Source organism: Mus musculus, chromosome X, assembly GCF_000001635.26.
Source record: "Mus musculus strain C57BL/6J chromosome X, GRCm38.p6 C57BL/6J".
In the NCBI taxonomy this organism is placed as follows: Eukaryota; Metazoa; Chordata; class Mammalia; order Rodentia; family Muridae; genus Mus; species Mus musculus.
In genome coordinates, this window is record NC_000086.7 from 72,482,389 (window position 1) to 72,506,836 (window position 24,448).

Sequence of the window (24,448 nt, forward strand, 5' to 3'; positions counted from 1 at the left end):
ATAGATAGATAGATAGATAGATAGATGCAGTAGCACTTGGTTTTACTCTAGGTCCTTGGGCTATATAGTTTCTTGTTCTTTATCACCCAAATAGTCTGTTCATCTTGTGGAAAGAACCTTAAATCAAACCAGATATTGGTTGCTTACTCCCACAAGCTTTGTTCCATTGCCCTAGCATGTCTTGCTGCCAGGATACCATTGTAGATGGTGGCTGGATGGATGTTTATGTTTTTCCTTTGGTAGTATGCAGAGAACCTTCCTGTACTGAAGATGCTAGTACGTAGGCTAAAGGCTCTATGTGGGTGCAAGCTGGATTTCTCCAGGTTCAATAAGTTCAGGTGGTGTCTTCAGCAGTGGAACCTTGATGTCAATTTTTGGAGAGCAACCTTTACTCTTTGCAACAGCTTTGGTTGTTTAGGGGTTCCCATGGGAATCCTTTGGTCAGCATCTCACTTAGATGTAACCTAATCCCAATACTGGAAGCTTCATTTGGGACTTTGTCTCCCTCATTATTTGTTGAATTCATTTAGATCATCTTCATATATGTATATATTATATATATTAGGCTTCAATACACCCCCTCAAATGGCCCTTAATTGTATCTATCTTACCCAACAATCCCTTTCTCATTCCCCTCTTCTTGATCTTCTTGTTCAAGCACACTCCCCATTCATCCATGACAATTTATCCTACTTCTCTTTCCTAGGAAGATCTGTCTCCCTCCCCCTACTGTCCCAGTCCCTTACTGTATAGCTACCCTCTGTGGTGCTATGGATTATAGCTTGCTTATCATTGACTTAAGGCTTAATATACACTTACAAGCAAATACATATCCTATCTGTCCTTCTGGGACTGAGTTATTTCAGTCAAAATGACTTTTTCTATTCCCATCTATTTTACCTGCAAATTTCATGATTTCATTTTTTAAATGAGTAATACTCAATTGTATGAATGTACCATGTTTTTTTATTAATTAATTTGTTGGTGGACATCTAAGTTGCTTCCAATTTCTGGCTACTGTGCATACAACAATTTTTTTTTTCTAGTCCCATCCATTTACCTGCAAATTTCATGATTTCATCTATTTTAATGGGTGAGTAATGTTCCATTGTGTGAAGTGCCACATTTACTTTAGCCATTTATTTGCTGATGGACACCTAAGTTGCTTCTAATAACTGTAGAACAACAATATGAACTAACCAGTACCCCCAGAGCTGTGTCTCTAGTTGCTTATGTAGCAGAGGATTGCCTAGTCAGCCATCAATAGGAGGAGAGGCCCTTGGTCTTGCGAAGATCATATGCCCCAGTACAGGGGAATGCCAGGACCAGGAAGCAGGAGTGGGTGGGTTGGTGAACAGGGCAGATTGAGGGTATAGGGCGCTTTGGGGATAGCATTTGAAATGCAGATAAAGAAAATATCTAATAAAAATAATAATAATAATAAACAATATCTGGCCATTATGCATATAGCAGCAGTGAACATGGTTGAAGAAGTGTCTAAGTGGTAGTATGAAGCAGGTTTTTGAGTTATGTTCCTTGTAAGGGTGGTAGCTGGATCTTAAGGTAGATCAATTCCTTAGGAACCACTACACTGATTTCTGTAGAGGCTGTGCAAATCTGCCTTCCCACCAACCATGGATGAGTGCTCTGCTTACTCCGAATTCTCCCAAGTGTGAACTGTCACTTGTTTCATTGATATTACCCATTCTGGTGGGTGTAAGATGAAATTTCAATGTAATTTTCATTTGCATTTCACTGCTACTATGGATGTTGAATATTTCCTTAAGAGTTTCTGGGCCATTTGAGTTTCTTCTTTTAAGAATTCTCTTTTTAGGTCTGTACCTTAGTTTTAAATTGAGTTATCTTTTTCATGATATCTAGTTTTTGAGTTCTTTATATATTTTGGATATCAGCCCTTTGTCCAATGTAGGATTGGTGAAATTTTTCCCATTTTGATGGCGCTGCTTTGTCCAAATGATGATGTCCTCTGCCATGCAGAAGCTTTTCAGTTTCATGAGGTCCCATTTATTAGTCATTAATCTTAGTGTTGGTGCTGCATTCTGTTCAGAAAGTCTTTTCTTGTACCAATAAGCTCATAGATATTCCTCCGATTCTCTTCTATCAGGTTCAGTATATCTGGTTTAATGTTGAAGTCTCTGATATTTGGAGTTGAGTTTTGTGCTCGGTGATAAGTATGGATTTATTTGGATTTTTCTACATAAAGATATTCAGATTGGCCAGAAACATTTGCTGAAGAGTCTGTCTTTTCTCCAGTGTGTAATACTGGCTTCTTGATTAAAAAAAATCAGATGTTCATGGGTATGTAAATTTATGTCTGAGTCTCTGATTTTATTTCATTTATCAATGAATTTGTTTTTGTGTGAGTACCATGCTGTTTTTATTACTATAGTACAATAGTGAAACTTGAAATCAGGGTTGATGATACCTACAGCAGTTCTTTTACTATTCAGGAGTGTCAGATTGTTTTATCTATACTGAGTTTTTGTGTTTCCACATAAAGCTGAAAATTTTCCTTTCAAATTCTGCAAAGAATTATGTTTGGACACTGATGGAGATTGTATCTAATCTGTAGATTGCTTTTGGTGGAATGGCTGTTTCTATATATTAATACATATTAATCCTTGAGAATGGGTGTCTTTCCATCTACTGATATCCTCTCTCCAATCTCTTTCTCCAAGTAGAATATTATCTTAATCTAGCTCCATTATCCTTCAGTGTCATTCCTAGAATCTCAGATACAGAAAATCCTGGAAGAAAGCATATAATTTAATTCCCCCGTGATTTTACATATGAGTTAAACAAAAGGAAGAAACTTCTCCAAAGTTATGCAACATATCAGATTCCTGACTCAGTGCTGCACTCAATGCATGATTATAAATCACCTATCATCTAAACAGTGAAGATACATCAGGGGCTTGCTATCATTTTATACACTTAGAGTTTACATTTGGCTATGGGAAAAAAAGTGATAAATTTGTTAAGTTAGTTATATTGTATGCTAAAAGATGCCATGCCCTAGGGAAAAATACTAAGTACAGGACATGAATTCACTTGACAGAGAGGAGCACGAGTAAGAAACAGTGGAGATGAGCAGTGAATGTAGGAAGAGCGGCAGATGCAGATGCTCTTGGATAGAACTGTATCTGTTTTTTTCTTCAGGAATAACAGGATGGCTTCTATACATATACTGGAGAGATTACAATAGAAGATTCATAGAATATAAGTTCTGAGAGGAAAGGGTGGGGCTGGATCATAATGCCTTCCAGGACATTTGGTTTTTTACCAGGTGAAAAATGGAGGCATTGGAAGAGGTTCAGTGTAAATGTGACTCAATTTCACTAATGGTTTAGGATCGCATTGGTAGCTGTGCAAAGAATAAATTAAACTAAGACAAGGGCAAGAGCAAGGGGATGAAAATTTCAATACCTGTCATGATTTAAAACTCTCAAAATCTGGGAATAAAAAGGCAATTTTCTCAAGTGATAAATGGACTAAATTGCTCAGCCTGAAGATCCGACAAAGCTTTCTGCTCATTTTTGTTCAGTTTTTATTAAAGATTTTGGCAATTCCAAGAAGGAAAGAACTGTGGGTGTGTAGTTTCCACTGGTGATGGTTTTTCAACTGTAAATATATTAAAATACTACTTATGCACTTTAAGAGAATGAATTGCCTGGTATTTAAATTATATTTTAAGAAATATATCTAAAAATTAGGCAATGTAAATAACCAAAGATAAAACTGGAAAACAAAAATTAAGACTTACTTTATTTGAAGTTACAAGCTCATATATTCTAAATATAATTAAGATGCCACTTTTACCAAACTGCTTTACAAATTCAAAGCAAACACCAAAACAGGAAAATGATAAATGCTGGTGAGAAGACAGACAGAAAATGGAATTCTGATCTGCCATTGGAAGAAAGCAAGTTAGTACAATGGTTATAATAAATAGCATGGAGGATCTTCAAAAAGTTAAAAATGTAATTACCATGTGAGCCACCTATACCAGTTCTGAATATTCAACTTTAAAAGTAAAAGCAGAACATTAAAGAGCTATCGACATACCCATTTGGGGAACTGTCATGACTCATGATACTAGTCCCAATGCCCAAGTTGCAGAATCAGTCTAGGTATTCACGAATGGAGAAAAGGATAAGTGAATCTGCTGTAACATACAATTGAGTACTGTTCAATGGCAAAAGAAGAGTGAAATCTGTCATTTTGAGGGAAGTGTGTAGAACTGGAGAATATCAAGTTAACATAAATAAGCATGACATAGATGCATAGAAAAATGGAACAAAATAGAGAACACATAAATAAATTTATATATTCAGAGCCAATTGATTTTCATCAAAGATGCCAAGAACACAAAGAAGGAATGGCATTCTTCTCAGGAAATGGTATTATTCAAACTGCATATCCATTACAGAAAAATGAAACTACATTATTATATCATACCACATAGAAACATAAAGTCCAATCTAATTAAAAGCATAAGCATAATACATAAAACTATGGCTTCAGGAAGAAAACAATGGAGGAAGTTCCACGGCATTATTGTATACAATGAATATTTGGACATGGCCTCAAAAAAGCACAAATCAAATAACAAAAACAGATTAATTGGCTTACAGCATTTTAAAAATTACCACATAGTAAAAACAAACAAAGAAAAAAAAAACAACCAATCAATACAATAATGAGATAACTTGTAGAATGGGAGAAAATATCTGGAATCATACATCTCACAATGGATTAATCCAAAAGTATGATGAGCCAAGCCAACATAATAGCAAGAAAATACAATCTAATAAAGCATGATGGACTCAAATACACATTTCTCCAAAACATGGCCAACAGGTGTAAGAGAAGCTGTTCAGTTTCGCTAATTAGAGGCATACAAATTAATACGACAATAGGCATGGAGGAATGGCAGCAGAACAAGCCTGGCAACCTAATTTCAATCACTGGAACCTACAGGTTGGAAGGACAGAACCAAGTTGGCCTCTAACCTCCACATGCAGGTTTGTAGCATAGTACATATGCTTTTCTTGTGCACTCTCCTCCCTCTACATATGCTGACACTTTTAAACAATAAACAAAACATTACAACCATGTTGTAGAAGAATAACTTTAGTTAATAACACATTACAAACTTGAAAGTTGCCAAGTAGAATCAATGCTATCACCATGAAATGAGTCTGGCAATGCATTTGATAATTAGCTTGGTTTAAAATTTGCCACTGTAAGCCTATATAAAACCAGGATTTTTATATGCCACAAATGCAAACAAGTTTTATTTGTCAATTTACAAAATAATACCCTAAGATTTAAATCCCACTTCTGCTGGCTAGAATGCATGTAATATGCCTTGCTGGCTAGCATATTTATAGATACTAGTTAAAGGTCTAAGAATGAATTGTATTAGGAAGGAGAAATTGCAGATTCAGAAGAATCCCGATTTAAAGAGGAAGATTAATGCCACTGGCTTAATGTATTGCTACAACCTCAACCTATGAGTGATATTAAACAATTCATCCATTTCCCACAACCCAGGGAAGCTTATACACCAGACAAAAGATATATGCATTAAAATCTCAAAGTAAAACCCTCAAGGTGAAAAGGAAAAGAGACATAGGAAGAAAGGAAGGAAGGGAGGAAGGGAGGAAGGGAGGAAGGGAGGAAGGGAGGAAGGGAGGAAGGGAGGAAGGGAGGAAGGGAGGAAGGGAGGAAGGGAGGAAAGAAGGAAGACAGACACAGAATGTGAGTTTGAGGGATTTATATTCTTACCACTGAGCTAAGAGTCCTGACTATCTAATTTCTATCTTTTGGGATTAGGATGAACTGGTGACTTGTTTATTTAGTGTCCTATGCCATCCTCCCTGGAAACATAGTTTCAAAATGAATATACCTGTGAGAGATTAGACTTTCTATGGTATTTGCTGGATATTTCTTTTTACTATATGATTCATTCAAAGACTAAATATTTTCTTTGTATTTATCATACTGTGTTTTGCTTTTTAAATAGGATTTAAGGGTATATGCATATATTTTCTCTCTTGAACTAGATTGAATATCATGTGTAAACTATTTGATTTTAGATCAGAATATACTCAAAAGCACTAAGACAGTGAGACTAAAATCAAGCCCAAAACTATAGATTCTAGGTTCATAGCTAATTATAGTCTCTTCTTGTCCTCTTGAAATTCATGTTGGAACTTACACTACAATAGTGTTTGTTGATGGTACTGTTCAGAGGTGATTAGGTTATAGGGGCTCTACCCCTTATAAATTGAATTAGGGCCATTATCAATTAGGCCAGAAGGAAATTTGTTGGTAACTGTGATTAGGTAAGAACACAGCAAGAATGCATTATCTACAAAGCAGATAACTTAAGGCAGACAACACTTTTGTTGGAGCCTTGATCTTGGACTTCTAATTCTCCAGAACACTGAACAATAAATTTGGCTGCCTATAAATTACCTGCAGCAACATTTTTGTTCTAGCTGAGCCAATTAAGACTGCTCATTTGCCCTTGTCACAAACACAGGGATCCTCTAGAAGATGAGGTGCTGGTCCTTGTGACTTTGATAATAACTCTGGCCTTGCTAAACCACTGCCCTTTTCAGTACCTTCCTTAAACTGCCAACAGTAGTGTTCATTATGCAGAATGCTGTGGAGCTAGCCACAACATTTTCCTATCTTAAAATGTTCATGGTTACTTAATTTACATGATTTTTATTTAAGCTATAGAATTAATATAGATGCAAATGAATCAAGTACATTATAGTTGCCATAGGAACAACATTTGAATGATTCTTAGAATTTTGCTAAGTGGAGACACAAACCAAGTGCAACCCTATAAAAAACTCATGTATAAAAATGCCTGGGGTGACTTAATTTCAAAGGCTAAAGAATATTCGATATATGTGTATGTCCTAACTGTTTGACAAGGAGACAGACCTGCTAAGAGTAAACATAGGATGTCGCAGTTTAAACTTCACAGGATAAGAGGGTCTTTGGAATTCAGTGAGCCCCAACATTGGCAATCTGTCAACTAGGCCTTTTGGAATGTACTCAGAGCAATGTTATTTCTTTTTTCTTGGATATTTTCTTCATTTACATTTCAAATGTTATCCCCTTTCCCAGTTTCCCCTCCACAAACCCCCTATCCAATCTCCTCCCCCTGCTTCTATGATGGTGCCCCCCCCCAACCAGCCCCTCCACTCCTGCCTTCCTACCCTAGCAATCCCCTACCCTGGGGCATCGAGCCTTCGTAGGACCAAGGGCCTCTCCTCTGATATGGCCATTCTCTGCTACATATGCAGCTGGAGCCATGGGTTCCTCCATGTGTGTACTCTTTGGTTGGTGGTTTAGTCCCTGGGAGTTCAGTGGTGGGGGGGTCTGTTTCTAAGATCAAAAAAGATGGGCAACACTATCTAGAAAGCAGTTGAGTTGCCAGGCAGACTATTTCTACAAGCATGGACTAAAGGACAGATTCTGGAATTTATGGTGCAAAAGAAAGCATAGTAAATCACTAATAGCCATTATCAGTACAGGATGAGTCATTTGAAATATGCCCTCCCGTACACCCAAACCAAGCTGCGCATTAGTCACCAGAATCCCAGTTGTCTGCAGACTAACCATTAAATCCTCAAGCTAGAGACAGGAGACTCAGTGCATGGGCAGAAAGGCCATCCACCTTATCACTGATTGTAGCCTTCAGAGGGAATGCATTTGAGCTCAACAACTACCTCAGAGGTATAACCCCATCCTCATTTTCTGATGTTCTTACTTTCTCCCATTCTCCATCGATGCACAAATACTTGAGATTTCACAGAAAGATGTGTGCATCTTTGTCCCCTGCCTAAATGCCCATTCTTTCTATGTACAACCTTCAAATCTCCTTCAAATCTTTGTTTGAATACTGCCTATACCATGATACTTTGTTAATGCCATATGTACATCATGATTTTCTCCAGCTCCAAGTGATAATAGGGTACTTTGTACAAATATTATAATCCTTGACATATAGGTTTCTAAGCTTCTGACAGAAGCTTCTAGCTTCTGACAGAAGAATTTTTGTTTGTTATGGTAACAGCCCCAGGATAGTGGTTGACACATAGCAAATCATTGCTATGTGCTTCTTCATGCACAGTGTGTGTCATTACACTCAACACACAGATCCATTTGTGACTGATTTCTGCTCTTTATTCATTCTTTCCTCATTCTAAGCTCTCTAGATCCATCTCTTCTATGCTCTTGCTGCTGTTCAAAGAATAAGGGACTGCAGGTAGAGTCCCCTAGAGTAAAAACCATTATAAAAAAGGGTTGTGTGAAAGAAAACTATCAATGTTTGATTGCCTTCATTACACTAAATCCCAAACTATTTAAAATCCTGTCCAAATGCTTTCCCTGTTTTCCTGGTCATTTCAGAGGCATTCTCTATAAAGAAAATTCAGGTGCAAGGTACTTTTTACTTAAAAACTAGGAAGAGAGGAGCATTGCTATTAAAGTTTAGGGGAGAAAGTTCCAGGCATCATGCAGTTTTTAACATTCGAACAATCCATCTCTAACACATCCCAAGTACATTAGCAAAACTGACCCAATCATACAATCAAAGCATGAAAGAAGGAATCATCATCTCAGCATGATAAATATTGTCTCTCAGTTGGTTCAAAGCACCACTTTCATCTTGATGACTAAACATGGAGATAGCAGTGACTATTTCCTTTGTTTTTTGGCTAAATATAGGAAACTATTACTGCATAGCACATCACATAAAAGACACTTTGTACAATATATTCCAATTTACAAACCCCTACAGTGTGAAAGCTCTCCTGGTTTCCAGACCTGTACTTCCCAATGCAGCTCATCATGTCTAGATCATATTCATTACTTAAAAGTGGTTCCCAGATGGTCCATCCTTTTGTCTCAGCTCCAAACTTTGTCTCTGTAACTCCTTCAATGGGTGTTTTGTTCCCAATTCTAAGAAGGGGCAAAGTGTCCACACTTTGGTCTTCGTTCTTCTTGAGTTTCATGTGTTTTGCAAATTGTAACTTATATCTTGGGTATTCTAAGTTTCTGGGCTAATATCCACTTATCAGTGAGTACATATCATTTGAGTTCTTTTGTGATTGGGTTACCTCACACAGGATGATGCCCTCCAGGTCCAACCATTTGCCTAGGAATTTTGTAAATTCATTCTTTTTAATAGCTGAGTAGTATTCCATTGTGTAAATGTACCACATTTTTTGTATCCATTCCTCCGTTGAGGGGCATCTGGGTTCTTTCCAGCTTCTGACTATTATAAATAAGGCTGCTATGAACATAGTGGAGGATGTGTCCTTCTTACCGGTTGGGACATCTTCTGCATATATGCCCAGGAGAGGTATTGTGGGATCCTCCGGTTGTACTATGTCCAATTTTCTGAGGAACTGCCAGACTGATTTCCAGAGTGGTTGTACAAGCCTGCACTCCCACCAACAATGGAGGAGTGTTCTCTTTCTCCACATCCTCGCCAGCATCTTCTCTCACCTGAATTTTTGATCTTAGCCATTCTGACTGGTGTGAGGTGGAATCTCAGGGTTGTTTTGATTTGCATTTCCCTGATGATTAAGGATCCAGGGATCTATCCCATAATCAGCCTCCAAACACTGACACCATTGCATACACTAGCAAGATTTTGCTGAAAGGACCCTAATATAGCTGTCTCTTGTGAGACTATGCCGGGGTCTAGCAAACACATAAATGGATGCTCACAGTCAGTTATTGGATGGATCACAGGGCCCCCAATGGAGGATCTAGAGAAAGTACCCAAGGAGCTAAAGGGATCTGCAACCCTATAGGTGGAACAACATTATGAACTAACCAGTACCCCGGAGCTCTTGACTCTAGCTAGTCGGCCATCACTGGAAAGAGAGGCCCATTGGACATGCAAACTTTATATGCCCCAGTACAGGGGAATGCCAGGGCCAAAAAGTGGGAGTGGGTGGGTAGGGGAGTGGGGGGGAGGGTATGGGGGACTTTTGGGATAGCATTGGAAATGTAAATGAGGAAAATACCTAATAAAAATTTTTTAAAAATGTGGTCCCCAGGCATCAATGTATTTCAAGAAGTGGTACACAGTAGTGTGAGAAAAAGTCTGCTTTAACTTTGAACTGGATCTCCATATCAGCTCTTCTTGTAGTGTTGTAACTTTGGACTAATGAAATTCCTATTTCTCTAGTATAAGTTTGAGGATATCAACAACAAAATAAAACCTCCAGAAAGAGTGGCCACAGTTCTCACACCTTATCATATTTATTATTGCCAATGGCTTTAATGCACAAATATTGCTATTTTCCATGTCATTTTACAGAGAATAACATAGGAACTACCTTAATGCACAATTCATTTCCTTAATCACCATCATAATGCTTCACTATGCCCTAGTATTAAATGCACATAGTTATTGCTATGAAGATTAAGGGAGGAAAATATATATAAATCACCTAGCACAGTGTCTGGCACATTGCAAATTCTCAAGAAGTACAAAATTGCTAGCCCTCACCTCTCATTAGCTAAATATTGAATTAGTCTTTAATATTTAGAGATAGTTTTTATTATTCTTATTAATAGAACTGTAATCTATTGTGTCCAAGGAAAATATACCATAAACATTCTGAATGTTTCTTTTCAATTGTGTACTTGGCTTCTGAGTTCTGTAAAAAAAAAAAAAAATCTCCTTTATTCTTGTTTGCTTTACTACTTGAATTTCTACTACCTTTGTCCAAGGCATTGTCATTAACTGGACTTTGCTGGACTATGACTGCTTCACTAACTACTATCCTCATTACCAAGTGATCCTTCAAGAATACAACCTGATGATTCAGTTTTCAAACAAATCTAGAATTTTCTTTGCACACAGCAGTATTTCTTTTCCTAGCTTGGCTCACTAGTAAGGCAAATACAGATAACACCTTCCATCAAAGGAAGACCAGCAAAGAAGCAGGAGACTTCAAAACGAAGAAGAAGGCGGCTACTGGAAATGAGTGTGCTCTCATAGCCTAACCCACAGTCACCTCCCAAATACGAGTATCTGTTTGTTTCTCTGACTCACTTCATACAGAAAAGCCAGTGCTGTTGAAAATTATGTGTTTAATATGGTAGAGCCATGAGATGAGTGGACCTTAGGTCCCTGAACAGATCACTTCTAAGCAACCCTCCTGTCAATGAAAAATATCTGCTTTGAACTTAAAAAAAAATAAAAACAAGAAATATATTTCTGTCCCATTAATTACATTTGAACTTTCATACATTTCTGAGTTCAGCTGTTTGTATTAGCACAAAGAATCTCACCATGTTCTTCACATTTATTTCCATTTTTATTTGTTTACTTTTTATGTTATGTGCATAGGTGATTTGCTTGCATATATTCCTGTGAACCACATGCATGTTTGGTGTGTAAGGAGGCCAGAGCTGGCTATCAACATCCCAAGGGACTGGGGTTACAAATGGTTGTGAGGAGCATGTGGGTGTTGGGAATCAAATTCAGGTCAGAAAGAGCAGCCAGTACTGATAGCTTCTGAGTCAACTCTCCAGTCATAATGATTTTTTTAAAAATTTCACTGTCACCAAAACTGGCCTTGAAGTCATAATACTGTCTCAGCTTCTCAAGTGATAGAATTAGAGAAATATGTGAGACATCCAGTGCATCCCTTACAAAAAAATCAACCAAAAAAAAACCCACCAATAATAGTATTTCCCTGTTATTGTAGAATAAAGGTATTCTGTATCTCATACTGAAATCTTTCCAAATAGTAGCATCATTTAGCTATGCTTCTCTCTTCCCTTTCTTTTTTAGTTTTGAAATTAAAATATAATCACATTGTTTTTCACAGTCTCTTTTCTCTCTCCGACCTCTGTTCTTCCCTACTATTGTTATTATCCAAAACCAATCTATAGGAATGTGAATATTTGGATCATTTTTACATATTTTAATATTTGTAGTTTATGGCTATAGAAACCTCCCATGAACCACCTAGAACCATACACGCCCCTGACCAGGCATCAAGCACTGTGAGTGCTACTTTTAAAATGTATAACACTAAAATTTTATTTGCTGGTATCGAAGTAGTTTGAAGTCATACAGACTTGTATATACCAAATAATGGCAACATCTCAGGAAACACACTTGTATTTTTAAGTTACGTCCTCTATATCAGTTCAATAAGCATAATAAATATCTATAGGCATATATATTGAATAGTTACTACAAGATTTAAGATAATGTAAGTAAGTGTCTCACACGTGGTAGGCATTCAGTACTTCACAGTTCTCTAAAGTTCTTTGTGTTATGAGGTGAGAACTGTAGCAGCTTCCTTGTTAGGAACTTTCTTCATCACTCCTTCACTTTGATCTGCCTTGTTTATGCTCTCAGAGTGGTGTATCTAAGAGGTACATCTATTTGGTGTATCTAAAGGGTAAACCTTTTATTTTTTATTTCTTCCTCTGCAGTCCATTTTTCTCATAAATCCCCACCATTGTTCTTTCAACATTATCTTGTACATGTCTTTCCCCAAGCCAGGCCAATTCTATAACTGTTTTCTGAGCTTTAGTGTGTATTACTACCTCAACCCCTGATACCACAGGCCTATATACCTTGCTATACTCTTTCTCTACTATTTTCCTTGTCTCTTAATATAATCTACATACATATCTACATATTTATATATCTATATCTATCTATCTATCTACATCTGTATCTATATCTGTATCTATATCTATATTAGAACTAAGTTTAAAAGTGATTTCTCACAGTAATGCATGCCTTTCATCCTAGCACTGAGAAGAGAGAGGCCAGTTTATCACTGTGAGTTCAAGGCCAGCTTAACTTACATAGCCAGTTCCAGACTACTCAGGGCTATATGGGAGATCATATCTCAAGAGAAAAGACAATTTCTCATAGGATTTACTGTGGATGCACCAGTAGGCTAATTTTGTTGATCCTGCTACATTCTTACTATGCTAGCTAGTTTTATGTCACTTTAACACAAACTAGAATATTTTGGGAAGAGGGAACCTCAACTGATAAAATGCACCCTCCAGACTGGCCTGTGGCCAAGCTTGTATTATATTTACTTAAGTAGTAATTGATGTAAGAGTATCCAGATGACTGTGGCTGGTGACACCCCTGGGCAGGTGACCTTGGCCTGTATAAGAAACCAAGAAGCCCTGAAGGACAGCAGAAAGAATGGCAACAGGCAACCTGGAGAGGTAGGAGGTGGGAGGACCCTCTAGAATGTACCAGAGACCTGGGAGGTAAGAGAATCTCAGGACTCAAGGGGTGGGGGGACCTTAGATGAAGTGCTCTACAGTGGGGAAGGTGAATTTGTAGAGTCCACTTTCAGTGGAGGGACAGCACATCACTTGGAAGGATGGGGTTACCATCCCACAATCAAAAGCCCTGACCCATAATTGTTCCTGTCTGAAGGAACTTCAGAGACAAAAATAAGGAAGATCACAAGGAAAAGGAGGTCCAGGGACAGGCCCAAAATTGGGTTCAGCTCAGTAGGAGGCTCCAAGGCCCTGACACTATTGCTGATGCTGTGGTGTGTTTACAGACAGGAGCCTACCATGGCTGCCCTCTGAGAGGCCCAACAAGCAGATGAAAGGGTCAGATGCATATACTAACACCCAACTAATGGACAGAAGCTGGAGACCCCTGTGGTTGAATTGGGAAAAAGCTGGAAGAAGCTGAGGAGGAGGGCTGCCCCATGGGGAGACCAGCAATCTCAACTGACCTAGACCTCCAAGATCTCTCAGACACTGGGCCACAAACCAAGCTCCAAGATCTCTCAGAACCTGGGCCACAAACCAAGCAGCATTCACCTGCTGATATGAGGCCCCTGGCACATATACAGCAGAGGACTGCCTGGTGTGGCCTCAGTGAGAGAAGAAGCACCTAACCCTTGAGAGACTTGAGGCCTCAGGGAGGGGGGAGGTCTGGTGGGGTGGGATTGGGGTAGGGATATCCTCTTGGAGATGGGTAGAGGAGGCATGAAATGGGGAACAGTCTGGGGCAGACCAGGAGGGGGATAAAGTCTGAACTGTAGAAAGGATATAATAATAATAATAATAATAATAATAATAATAATAATAATAAGGTTGTCCAAGTCTTGGAGAGCAAGTCAGTAATCATCATTCTTCCATGGCTTCTGCATCACATTTTTTCTTTGCTATTTGCTTTTTGATGCTGGGGTGTTATTTTGTTTTCTTTTTACACTATGATTCTATGAATTTTGTACATCTCCCTATGAAGGGAATTTGTATTATTTTATACACCTCCTTAACTATAATACCATAAAGTCTTTAAGAACTAAGTGATGTCTTATATATCTCTGTAGCTTCATATATATCCCACAGTCTTACACATACTAAGGTATTATAAATGTGTTGTTAGGCAGGTGATGCAGTGGAATAAAATCTAGTTAAATTTTATGAGGACTTTTCATCCTATTAAGATATTTAAGGGGTTCTTACTATATTACTGACAACAAGCATTATGAACATTGTATATTTATTCTTTCTTTCATTAGTAAGTACAATATCATTAGTAAAGAAAGGGTTCAACACACACACACACACACACACACACACACACACATACACACACACATACACACTAACTTGGGTAGTTTAGAATAGTTCCTAAATAGTATCCTAAATGGCTATCATCTTGGGCTAGTTTTGTGAAACTTCTATATGTTGTTCCAATATTAGTATGTGTGCAGCTGAGGTAAGCAGTAGATAATAGGGCTTAGTCTACATTTCATGGTCACCCTGAAACACACTCATGAAAGACCTGGTTCAATTTTTCTGAGCAGCTGTCCTCCCTTCGTAGTGTTCTCATGGAATCCAGAATAAAATTCATGAACATCACAACAATAATAACAGTGCTACAGAAATGAGTCTTTCTGAAAAATTCTAAATGGTCTGCAGGCCTTATTCAATTTCTACTTTGTATGTTGCTGCAAGGCAGGCAGCAGCCAGGGTTATTAAATGAAGAACTGAAAAAAGGAAACAGCTTGTGACTCGTGAAGGTCACTAGATGAATCACTTGTGGAGCCATAAAAAGAGCCAAGATTTTACCTCAGAGTTTTGAACCTCATTTCTCTTCCGCCCACCTTCTGGGATCTAAGGTGTACTCTCTGCTGTGCTGGGAAAATAATGGTTTCATCAACCTTCTGTACGTCTGTACTTCCTCCCTCCTATACTCAAAATACGCATAAAGGCATTATTCCTGTACACAGAAAGCCTCGCCTTCTTGTCTGCTTCAGGGTAGAGAGACCTGAATAGCTATCCTCTTCCTATTAACTCTCCTTTCTGGTGACTAAGAATTTGCTCTGCTTCATCGCTGGTCTTCCTCAAGATGAGTCTTTGTGTTTTCTGTTCATCATTCAGTATTTACATCCTCACTTGTCTTCTCTGCCTCCCTTTTCTCCAAAACTCAAATCTATATTATAGAATATTTATTTTTATTTGTGTATGTGTGAGAGCAGAGGGGTGTGCATTTGAGTGAAGCACTGGTAGAGGTCAGAAGAGGGTGGCAGATCTCTTGAAGCTATAGGCAATTATAAGCTGCCTGAGGTTCTGAATATGGAACCCTAATCCTCTGCAAGATTCTCCTTTACTATTTTAATTCATTCTCTGCTCTATTGTTCACATTTTCATTCCTTCCTATCATTTTCTGTTCCTTTTAAATTATATTACTGTTCAGATTTTTAACAATAAACATACCTAGTTTATCATCCTATTAACTTCATTATATCATTGTGTCTTTTGCTTATGTGTAATGTACTCACAAAGGTGTTAAATACAATGTACTACCAAAATCTTTTTTTTCCATCCACTTTAATACAATTGTGACTCTCTCCCATCTATTACTATTCTGATGTTCTATTATACCCAAATTCTTTTATATCCCATGCATTCAAATGCCTTTCCCATTCTCTCTACCTCCTTTTAAGCATACATATTTTCACACATAGTGAAAAAAATAACTGTAGTTTTGATGCTAACCCTTATGCATTTCTCTGTCATAAAAATGTTATTTATGCACTGTCTTCAGAATTTATCTTTTGTTCTGCTCTTTTTGTTCTATCTTACAAATATGTACTAGACTCTCCAGTCAGAAAAAAATAGAACCTGACCTTTAACTACTGTATAGATGTTATATAACACTGCTTTTCTTTCCTCCATTTTTTCTCAATTTCTTCATCTCTAAGTTAGAAATAATAGTCCCTTGGCCTTAAAGTAGTTATGAACTTTATAAAAGTTCAGTGACTAGAATAATGTCAAGAACTGTCTTCCTGTGATATAGATGCTGGTGATTGTAAAGAGTTCTTGATAGTACAGTGTTCTAGCATTGATTCTTGTCTTTTTAAAACTATCAAATCTTTTGCCACATTTATCAATATTTACAGTGCCTATAAATAATTCCATCCTCATTTTATGGATTGTCACTGCCAATATAGCTTAGTTCATTTTTTGAAGAATACTTGGCCCATACACAGAGATGTTCTTTACCACTCTCCCAGGCACTCTTCAATTTCTACTAAGATGGCAATCAAGATTATTCAACACAAGTCCGTGCTTGTTAACTTTGATACTCAAACACATCTCCTCAAGCCATACGTAACTTCTGAATAAAGTTATGGCAAGATCATACATAATTTCATCTAACACTATACATTTCATCTAAACTACATTAATACTTTCTCTTAAGTTTGAACACTGAGGAAAGGGCCAAATTCTTTACTGATACTTGAGACAAACTTTTTTTTAATTAGGTATTTTCTTCATTTACATTTCCAATGCTATCCCAAAAGTCCCCCATACCCTCTCCCCCACACACTCCCCTACCCACCCACTCCCACTTCTTGGCCCTGGCATTCCCCTGTACTGAGGCATATAAAGTTTGCAAGACCAATGGGCCTCTCCACTGATGGCTGACTAGGCCATCTTCTGATACATATGCAGCTAGAGACACGAGCTCCGGGAGGAATGGTTAGTTCATATTGTTGTTCCACCTATAGGGTTGCAGACCCCTTTAGCTCCTTGGGTACTTTCTCTAGCTCCTCCATTGGGGGCCCTGTGATCCATCCAATAGCTGACTGTGAGCATCCACTTCTGTGTTTGCTAGGCCCCCGCATATCCTCACCAGAGACAGCTCTATCTGGGTCCTTTCAGCAAAATCTTGCTAGTGTATGCAATGGTGTCAGCGTTTGGAGGCTGATTATGGGATGGAACCCCGGGTATGGCAATCTCTAGATGGTCCATCCTTTTGTGAGACAAACTCTTAATTCTGACCTCCTTTAAGATGAAAAAAATCTTCCAATGTAAAATGACACAAATTAAAATATCCCCATTTTAAAACAGGATAATTAGGATCATGGACAGGGGGATCTGGCAAATGAAAAGACCAAAGCTCAGTAGGGGATGCTTTTTTTTTTTTTTTTTAGATATTTTCTTTATTTACATTTTAAATGTTATCCTCTTTCCTGGTTTCCCCTTTGAAAATCCCCTATCCCTTCCCCCTCCCCCTGCTTCCCAACCCACATACTCCCACTTCCCAGCCCTGGCATTCCCCTATACTGGAGCATAGAACCTTCACAGGAGCAAGGGACTCTCATCCCATTGATGGCCTACTAGGCCATCCTCTGCTACATATGCAGCTGGAGCCCTGAGTCCCTCCATGTGTTTTCTTTGGTTGGTGGTTTAGTCCCAGGGAGCTCTGGGGTTACTGGTTAGTTCATATTGTTGTTCCTCATATGGGGCTGCAAATCCCTTCAGCTAGGGAATACTTTTCTATACCTCTGTGTTTAGAATCCCATGTCCAGAAAGGACTCAGGCAGCCTTGACTCTTATGAATTTTCCAGTTACAGCCTCTATGGCTACTTTGGACTGGCTCTAGTCAGACCAGAAATTTTCTTCTGCAGAATTATATTTTCTGGGCATGTATAAATTCCTGCATTTTCAGCTTCACTCTCACAGATACACATAACACCCTCTCAAGGTTACTCACAGGGAATTTATCTCCTGGCCTCCTTATCTTTCCTTTGAAATCTTAGATGAAGCCTGCATGATCCCATGACTTTTGCATTCTTCATGCCTACAAATTAGCATCAAATATAAACTGTAAAGGTCTGTTGCCAGCTTGTAAGATAGAAGGATCCACTTGGACTATTGCAGTAGTTGTTTAGAATTCTGGATGAACCTATAATTGCATGTTTACATTTACCTGTTAGAATCAGGTTATCTTAATAACTCATAATTTATATTCATTAATATGGGCACAAGGTTAAGGAAGTATAAACTGATAACAGTGAAGCTATCAAAAAATACAAAATGTAAGAACAAGAACCAAGAAAATTTCTTTGTTAGAGCAAAGAATATTATATTGCAAATGCTTCCAAAATTAATCCTTTTTGACGTCAAAATGTCATGACATTTTTCTTGTCACTGTTCTATTGCTATGAAGAGACACTATGACCATGGCAACTGTTATGAAAGAAAACATTTAATTGTGATAAACCAAAGGAATTTTTGATATATAACCTAAAATCCACAACTTCCAATTTAAGTCCTAGCTCCACTATATTCTGGTGTGTGTTATCATTCTCTTACCTCATTGTATAGAGGAGGGTCCCATTATCTACCAGTCTGAGCAGCTTGTTGGGTGTGGTCATATTGTGAGCCACTGATTTTTTACCATTGTGGAAGAAGGTATCAGGAGTCCATATCTTACTAGCCAGAAGATTGTTCAGTGGAAGGATCTTCATTGGTCCATCAAATTTCAGTCTTTCATCATGCCATGTCTGTCTAAAAAATACATCAATAGTATATTCCTAGAACAGAGAGAGCAAGAAAGAAAGAGTGAAGCAATGTTTTGTAGGATTCTGATGTGGATCAGCAATGCCCTTGGCAAATCTTAACTGAAATGTTTTCTGTGAAAGAGAAGAGGAGTCTATTAGAAGTATTTACTGGTGAGTATGACAAATTACAATGTCTGAAAATTATTGCCATATTTAAAAATTGCAGATGATACATATATCTAACCATATGTTTAACACATATTTTATTTAAAAAGTCATCCTCTACATATAATAAAAGCTGAGCAAAAGACTTTTCTTCTCTGTGCTATGATATCTCTAGTTAAAAAAAATACCTCTTTGTCTTTATTTATGAATGATCTCACATGAACATTAGAGGTCATTACAAGTGTTACCATAAAAGCAAAACATGTATTTTAATACAAATTTCATCTGAGTCTGAGCTCCAGCTTTTTATATGTGTTCAGAAGAACCAAATAGGTCCTCATGCATATAAAGTGACATCCTCACCCAGGAAGCCATTTCTTTCCTTTATTTTTTCTTTTTAAAAAGTTTCTTCCTTCAACATGACCTCCAAATCTAGAATTCTCCTGGTATATGCAAAATTACTGGCCAAGTTGGCAGAAAATCTAGAATACTGAGTGTGATACTTCTGGAAGCAATAGTGCCACAGAAGGATGGGTTCCCCCAAATGAGTGTATCATCTACTTCAAACCCTGGAAGAAAGTTGAACTACCCCATAATTGTGTAAAGATTCAAAACACGACGGAATAGAGAAGGAGAGGGAGGAAAAAATTCCAATATAAAAATGGATGAACTTTTCCAGAACTATTGAAATAGATGCATCCTGAGATTTAACAGACCATAATGAGGTAAAAAGTCAATAGATTAGAGGTAAGCCAATCTAGCACACAGCAGACTCAAAGACTAGCAAAAGGAAGACCACATGAACAAAACTGAAAAGGCATATTACCTATAAAGAGCTAGTCAAATTTGGTTGACATCAGACTTCTTCAAAGTAATAAGAAGCCAAAAAGAGAATGGAAATATATTACAAATACACCCCAGAGCTGTGTCTCTAGTTGCATATGTAGCAAAGGATGGCCTAGTTGGCCATCAATGGGAGGAGAGGTCCTTGGTCTTGAGAAGATCATATGCCCAGTACAGGGGAATGACAGGGCCAAGAAGTGGGAGTGGGTTGGTTGGGGAGCAGGGTGGGGGGGGGTGGTATAGATGATTTTTGGGATAGCATTTGAAATGTAAATGAAGAAAATATCTAATAAAAAGAAAGAAAGAAAGAAAGAAAGAAAGAAAGAAAGAAAGAAAGAAAGAAAGGAGGGAGGGAGGGAGGGAGGGAGGGAGGGAGGGAGGGAGGGAGGGAAGGAAGGAAGGAAGGAAGGAAGGAAGGAAGGAAGGAAGGAAGGAAGGAAGGAAATATATCTTGGACATGCCAGATAGCAGAAAAGTGTTATGCCTGGATTCTATAGCTGATAGAGCTAGATCGGCTTAAAGCTAATTCTACACAAGTACAGTAAGACCTAGAATTTAGTACTCAAGAGACATTTTAACTCTAGCCTTTTTTATGGCTAGCTTCCCCACAGCATTTGGAGAATTCAGTTTTGTCGTACTGTACAGTAAAGAGACAGTCTTTGATCATTTTACCATGAACAAATAGCAAGCCTCCTCTCCTGACCGTTTGTTATTTTTCTTCTTCACTTCAACAAGCTGGAAATTCTATTCTGATAGGGACTTATTTTCTGCTCACTACAATTTCTTTAGCATCTAGCTAACTCTACCTAATATAAAGTATGCTCTCTATGCACAATTATAAGTAAATGATTAAATAAATACTCATAAAATGACTTCTAAAAGAATATCTCCCTGTAGTGATAAGTGAAACTCTTATGAATATGTAACATGGAATCAGTACTGGCAAATGCATAAGCTTTAAAAATGGCTAATAATTGCTAAGAAATAAGGTAGAAAAACTAACTGGAACAGGTTCCCTGGAAGGAGGTAGCAAAACATTTGAGGTAATACAGTCTTATAAGATTTGGAAGGAGGGGCTGGTGAGATGGCTAAGTGGGTAAGAGCACCTGACTGCTCTTCCGAAGGTCCGGAGTTCAAATCCCAACAACCACATGGTAGCTCACAACCATCGGTAACAAGATCTGACTCCCTCTTCTGGAGTGTCTGAAGACAGCTACAGTGTACATACATATAATAAATAAGTAAATCTTTAAAAAAAAAGATTTGGAAGGAGAATGGAGACATAAAAAATCATTTGATTGTTAAGTATATATGCTAATATTTAAGGTAATCACTTATGAATGTAATTAAAAGAATATAAAATACAAAAATTAGGGGAAAACAAATGTTTCAATTCTATGAAAATAAGGAAAGTGAATGAATCAAATATAAAAGAGATTAGGGTAAAGCTCAGAAGACATAAAATAGTACACCTGAGATGATACCCATGCATTTGAGAATGATCAAAAATACACAATATATACAAGATGGACTATGTAATAAACATTTGCCTTTCAATAAAGTATCATTCTAGATTTTTAAAAGGAGCACCTCAAGTGGAAAACATAAGTCTTTTGATCATTCTGTTAGAAATAATAGAGCTAGAAATTGGAATGCTAATCCTTCCAGCATTGTTCATGCTGCTTGACATGGCATTGGCTTTCTGGAGTCTTTTGTGGTTCAATATGAATTTTTGGATTTTTTAAAAATCTAATTCTGGGAGAAATATCTGGTGATTGATCAGAAATATATTGAATCCTGATCAGGAATACATTGAATCCATAGAATGATTTGGGTATGATTGTCATTTTCACAATACAAATTCTGCTAATCCATGAGTATGAGAGATGTTTCTATTTTCTTGAGTCTATTTCATTCTTTTTGTTCAGGAATAAGCCACTTGATAGGTTATCTGATCTAAAGTGGTCAACACTTAACACACACACACATTTGAGCAACTGTATATGGATTCAGTGCATTATATGTGTATGTGTGGGTACATTGTGTGTATATGTGTCTATGTGTGTGTGTACAATTAAAGAAAAAGTAAAAACTTTAAGACGGAATGAGGGAACATGAGAGGAGCTGAGGGAGAAACATAGAGGGAAATTATGTAAATATAGTATTCATGTATGAAATTCTTGAAACAAAATTGAAAAATCCCTTCATTTCTTACTTTTCACAACACTTAAAAGTGTTAAAAGTCTCTATTCTACATGTATTAACAATATATAACCAAAATGCACAAGTCAAAAATTAAATTGCATAGAAAATAAACAAACACATAATTTCTCAATAAATAAAAGCCCAATCAAATTTGTAATTATACTTAAAATTAAAACCCAATGATTAAGCATGGAATAATGAATACCCACAGTCTTGTCAATTTAAGACATACTAACCTGCCAGAAAAAAATGAGATACTAGAAAGAATACTTACCTCTGATTGGAAGTGATAAATGTTTACATCTGAAGTCTTGTTTTAGCTTTCTAAAGTGGCACTTGGAATAATATTGACACAGAAGATTTAAAGACAATAATAAGAAAAAGAAAAATCAATGGGTGAAAGTATCTTAAGATTCTGGAAGGACCACAGAACACACCCAAAGTAAACTTAAAAATGGACAATCCATACAAGAGCAAAATTAAATAGGAAACACAAAGAAATAGTACAAGTAAGATAGACTGACAGACAGGCAAAGATGGCTTTAAAAACACTAGTTTTAAAACATCTCACAAATAAGAAATGAATGTGGAAATCATTGTGGAAAGTGAGCACCAACAAATAAAGAAAGAAGGAATTAAAATTAAGTTTGATTTGATCAATGCACATCATATGTATGTGGTGAATCATCACACTATAACTCATATGTACATTAAGTATTAATTAAATAAAAACAGAGGCAAGGAAGTCAGCTAAGAGCTTCTTTCAATTTCATGAGCTAAAAGTAACTGTGGTCTGGACAAGAGTAATAGCAAAAATGAGCAACATTTGAATTTGTGAACACCTGTGATCATAGGCAATACATAAAATCATAGTATAACAAACTAAGTAATGAATCAAAATATTACATCAAGGCACAGTTAATTTTTCCAATGAATGTAAAGATAGTCTAACACTGGATTATGGATTAATGCAAATAAACAGAAATATTAGAGGACAAAAAGTCATCTTAATATAGGTCAAAGGGAAGTTGTACATTTTCAATTATGTTCATAAACATGCATCCCGTAAAAAATCTCAAATTAGTTTTAATTTTCATTTCCCTGATACATAATGATGTTGAACTGTTGTTGTTGTTGTTTTTATTTGTGAATATTATTTTATTTCTTTATTTTTTATTTTTAATACTCCATATTTTTAAAGATTTATTTATTTATTTTACGTATATGAGTGCACTGTTGCTGTCTTCAGACACACCAGAAGAAGGCATCAGATCCTGTTTCAGATGGTTGTGAGCCACCATGCAGTTGCTGGGAATTGAACTCAGGACCTCTGGAAGAGCAGTCAGTGCTCTTAACCACTGAGCCATCTCTCTAGCCCTATACTCCATATTTTTAAAAATAAAATGCATCCTGAAAAAAAGAATGGAATATCAAGTGGATGTATGCCATGTTCTCTAATCAGAATTATCTGTCATCTGACCTTTCTAGGAAATCACATAATTGTGAGTCTTACCCTGTAAAATTAAGAATCAATACCAAATTTTCATCATTTCTTGAACCTAGAATCACTCTAATGACTTAGAAATCATCACTTAACTAAATGTGCATGTGAACATGTGCAAACTCTCACTCCCTCTGTCTTTCTCTCCTTCACACACACACAGACACACATACAGAGAGAGAGAGAGAGAGGTGCATGCGTGTGAAAGCAATCATAAAAAATAAATCTCAATTTAAAAGTGAGAAAAGGGAAAGGAAACTGGTCAGAATGTGTTATATGAGAGAAGAATGTGTTTTCAATAAAAAGTAAATTATTTTTAAAAAGAAACCCAATGGAGGAGCTAGAGAAAGTACCCAAGGAGCTAAAGGGGTCGGCGACCCGATAGGTGGAACAACAATATGAGCTAACCAGTACCCCCAGAGCTCGTGTCTCTAGCTGCATTTGTAGCAGAAGATGGCCTAGTCAGCCATCACTGGAAAGAGAGGCCCCTAGGTCTTGCAAACTTTATATGCCCCAGTACAGGGGAACGCCAGGGCCAAGAAGTGGGAGTGAGTGGGTAGGGAAGTGGGGGGGGGGAGGGTATGGGGGACTTTCAGGATAGCATTTGAAATGTAAATGAAGAAAATATCTAATAAAAAATTGAAAAAAAAAAGAAAGAAAAGTGGCAAAATGGGGGCCAGCACTGTGGTTCAGAGAAGAACAGCCACAAAGCTTGATATCTTAACTGATTCCTGGGAGCCACAAGGGAGAGGGAGAGAACTGACTCCATGTTGTCCTCTGACTTCCACACACTTGAATAAATGTAATAAATTCTTTCTTAAAGTGACAGCACAAAGATATAGGATATTTGTTATAT

General features: G+C 37.3%; 1 protein-coding gene across 5 annotated transcripts in view; it reads right to left on the reverse strand.

The window, feature by feature from the left end:
• Gabra3 (gamma-aminobutyric acid (GABA) A receptor, subunit alpha 3) overlaps positions 1-24,448 on the reverse strand; it is a 224,244-nt gene that overhangs the window by 49,713 nt on the left and 150,083 nt on the right. For all 5 annotated transcript variants that reach the window (NM_001357815.1, NM_001357816.1, NM_001357814.1 and 2 more), the window contains one exon: positions 18,691-18,911. In NM_001357815.1, coding sequence (NP_001344744.1) covers positions 18,691-18,911 — 221 coding nt within the window. The remainder of the gene's footprint in view (positions 1-18,690; positions 18,912-24,448) is intronic.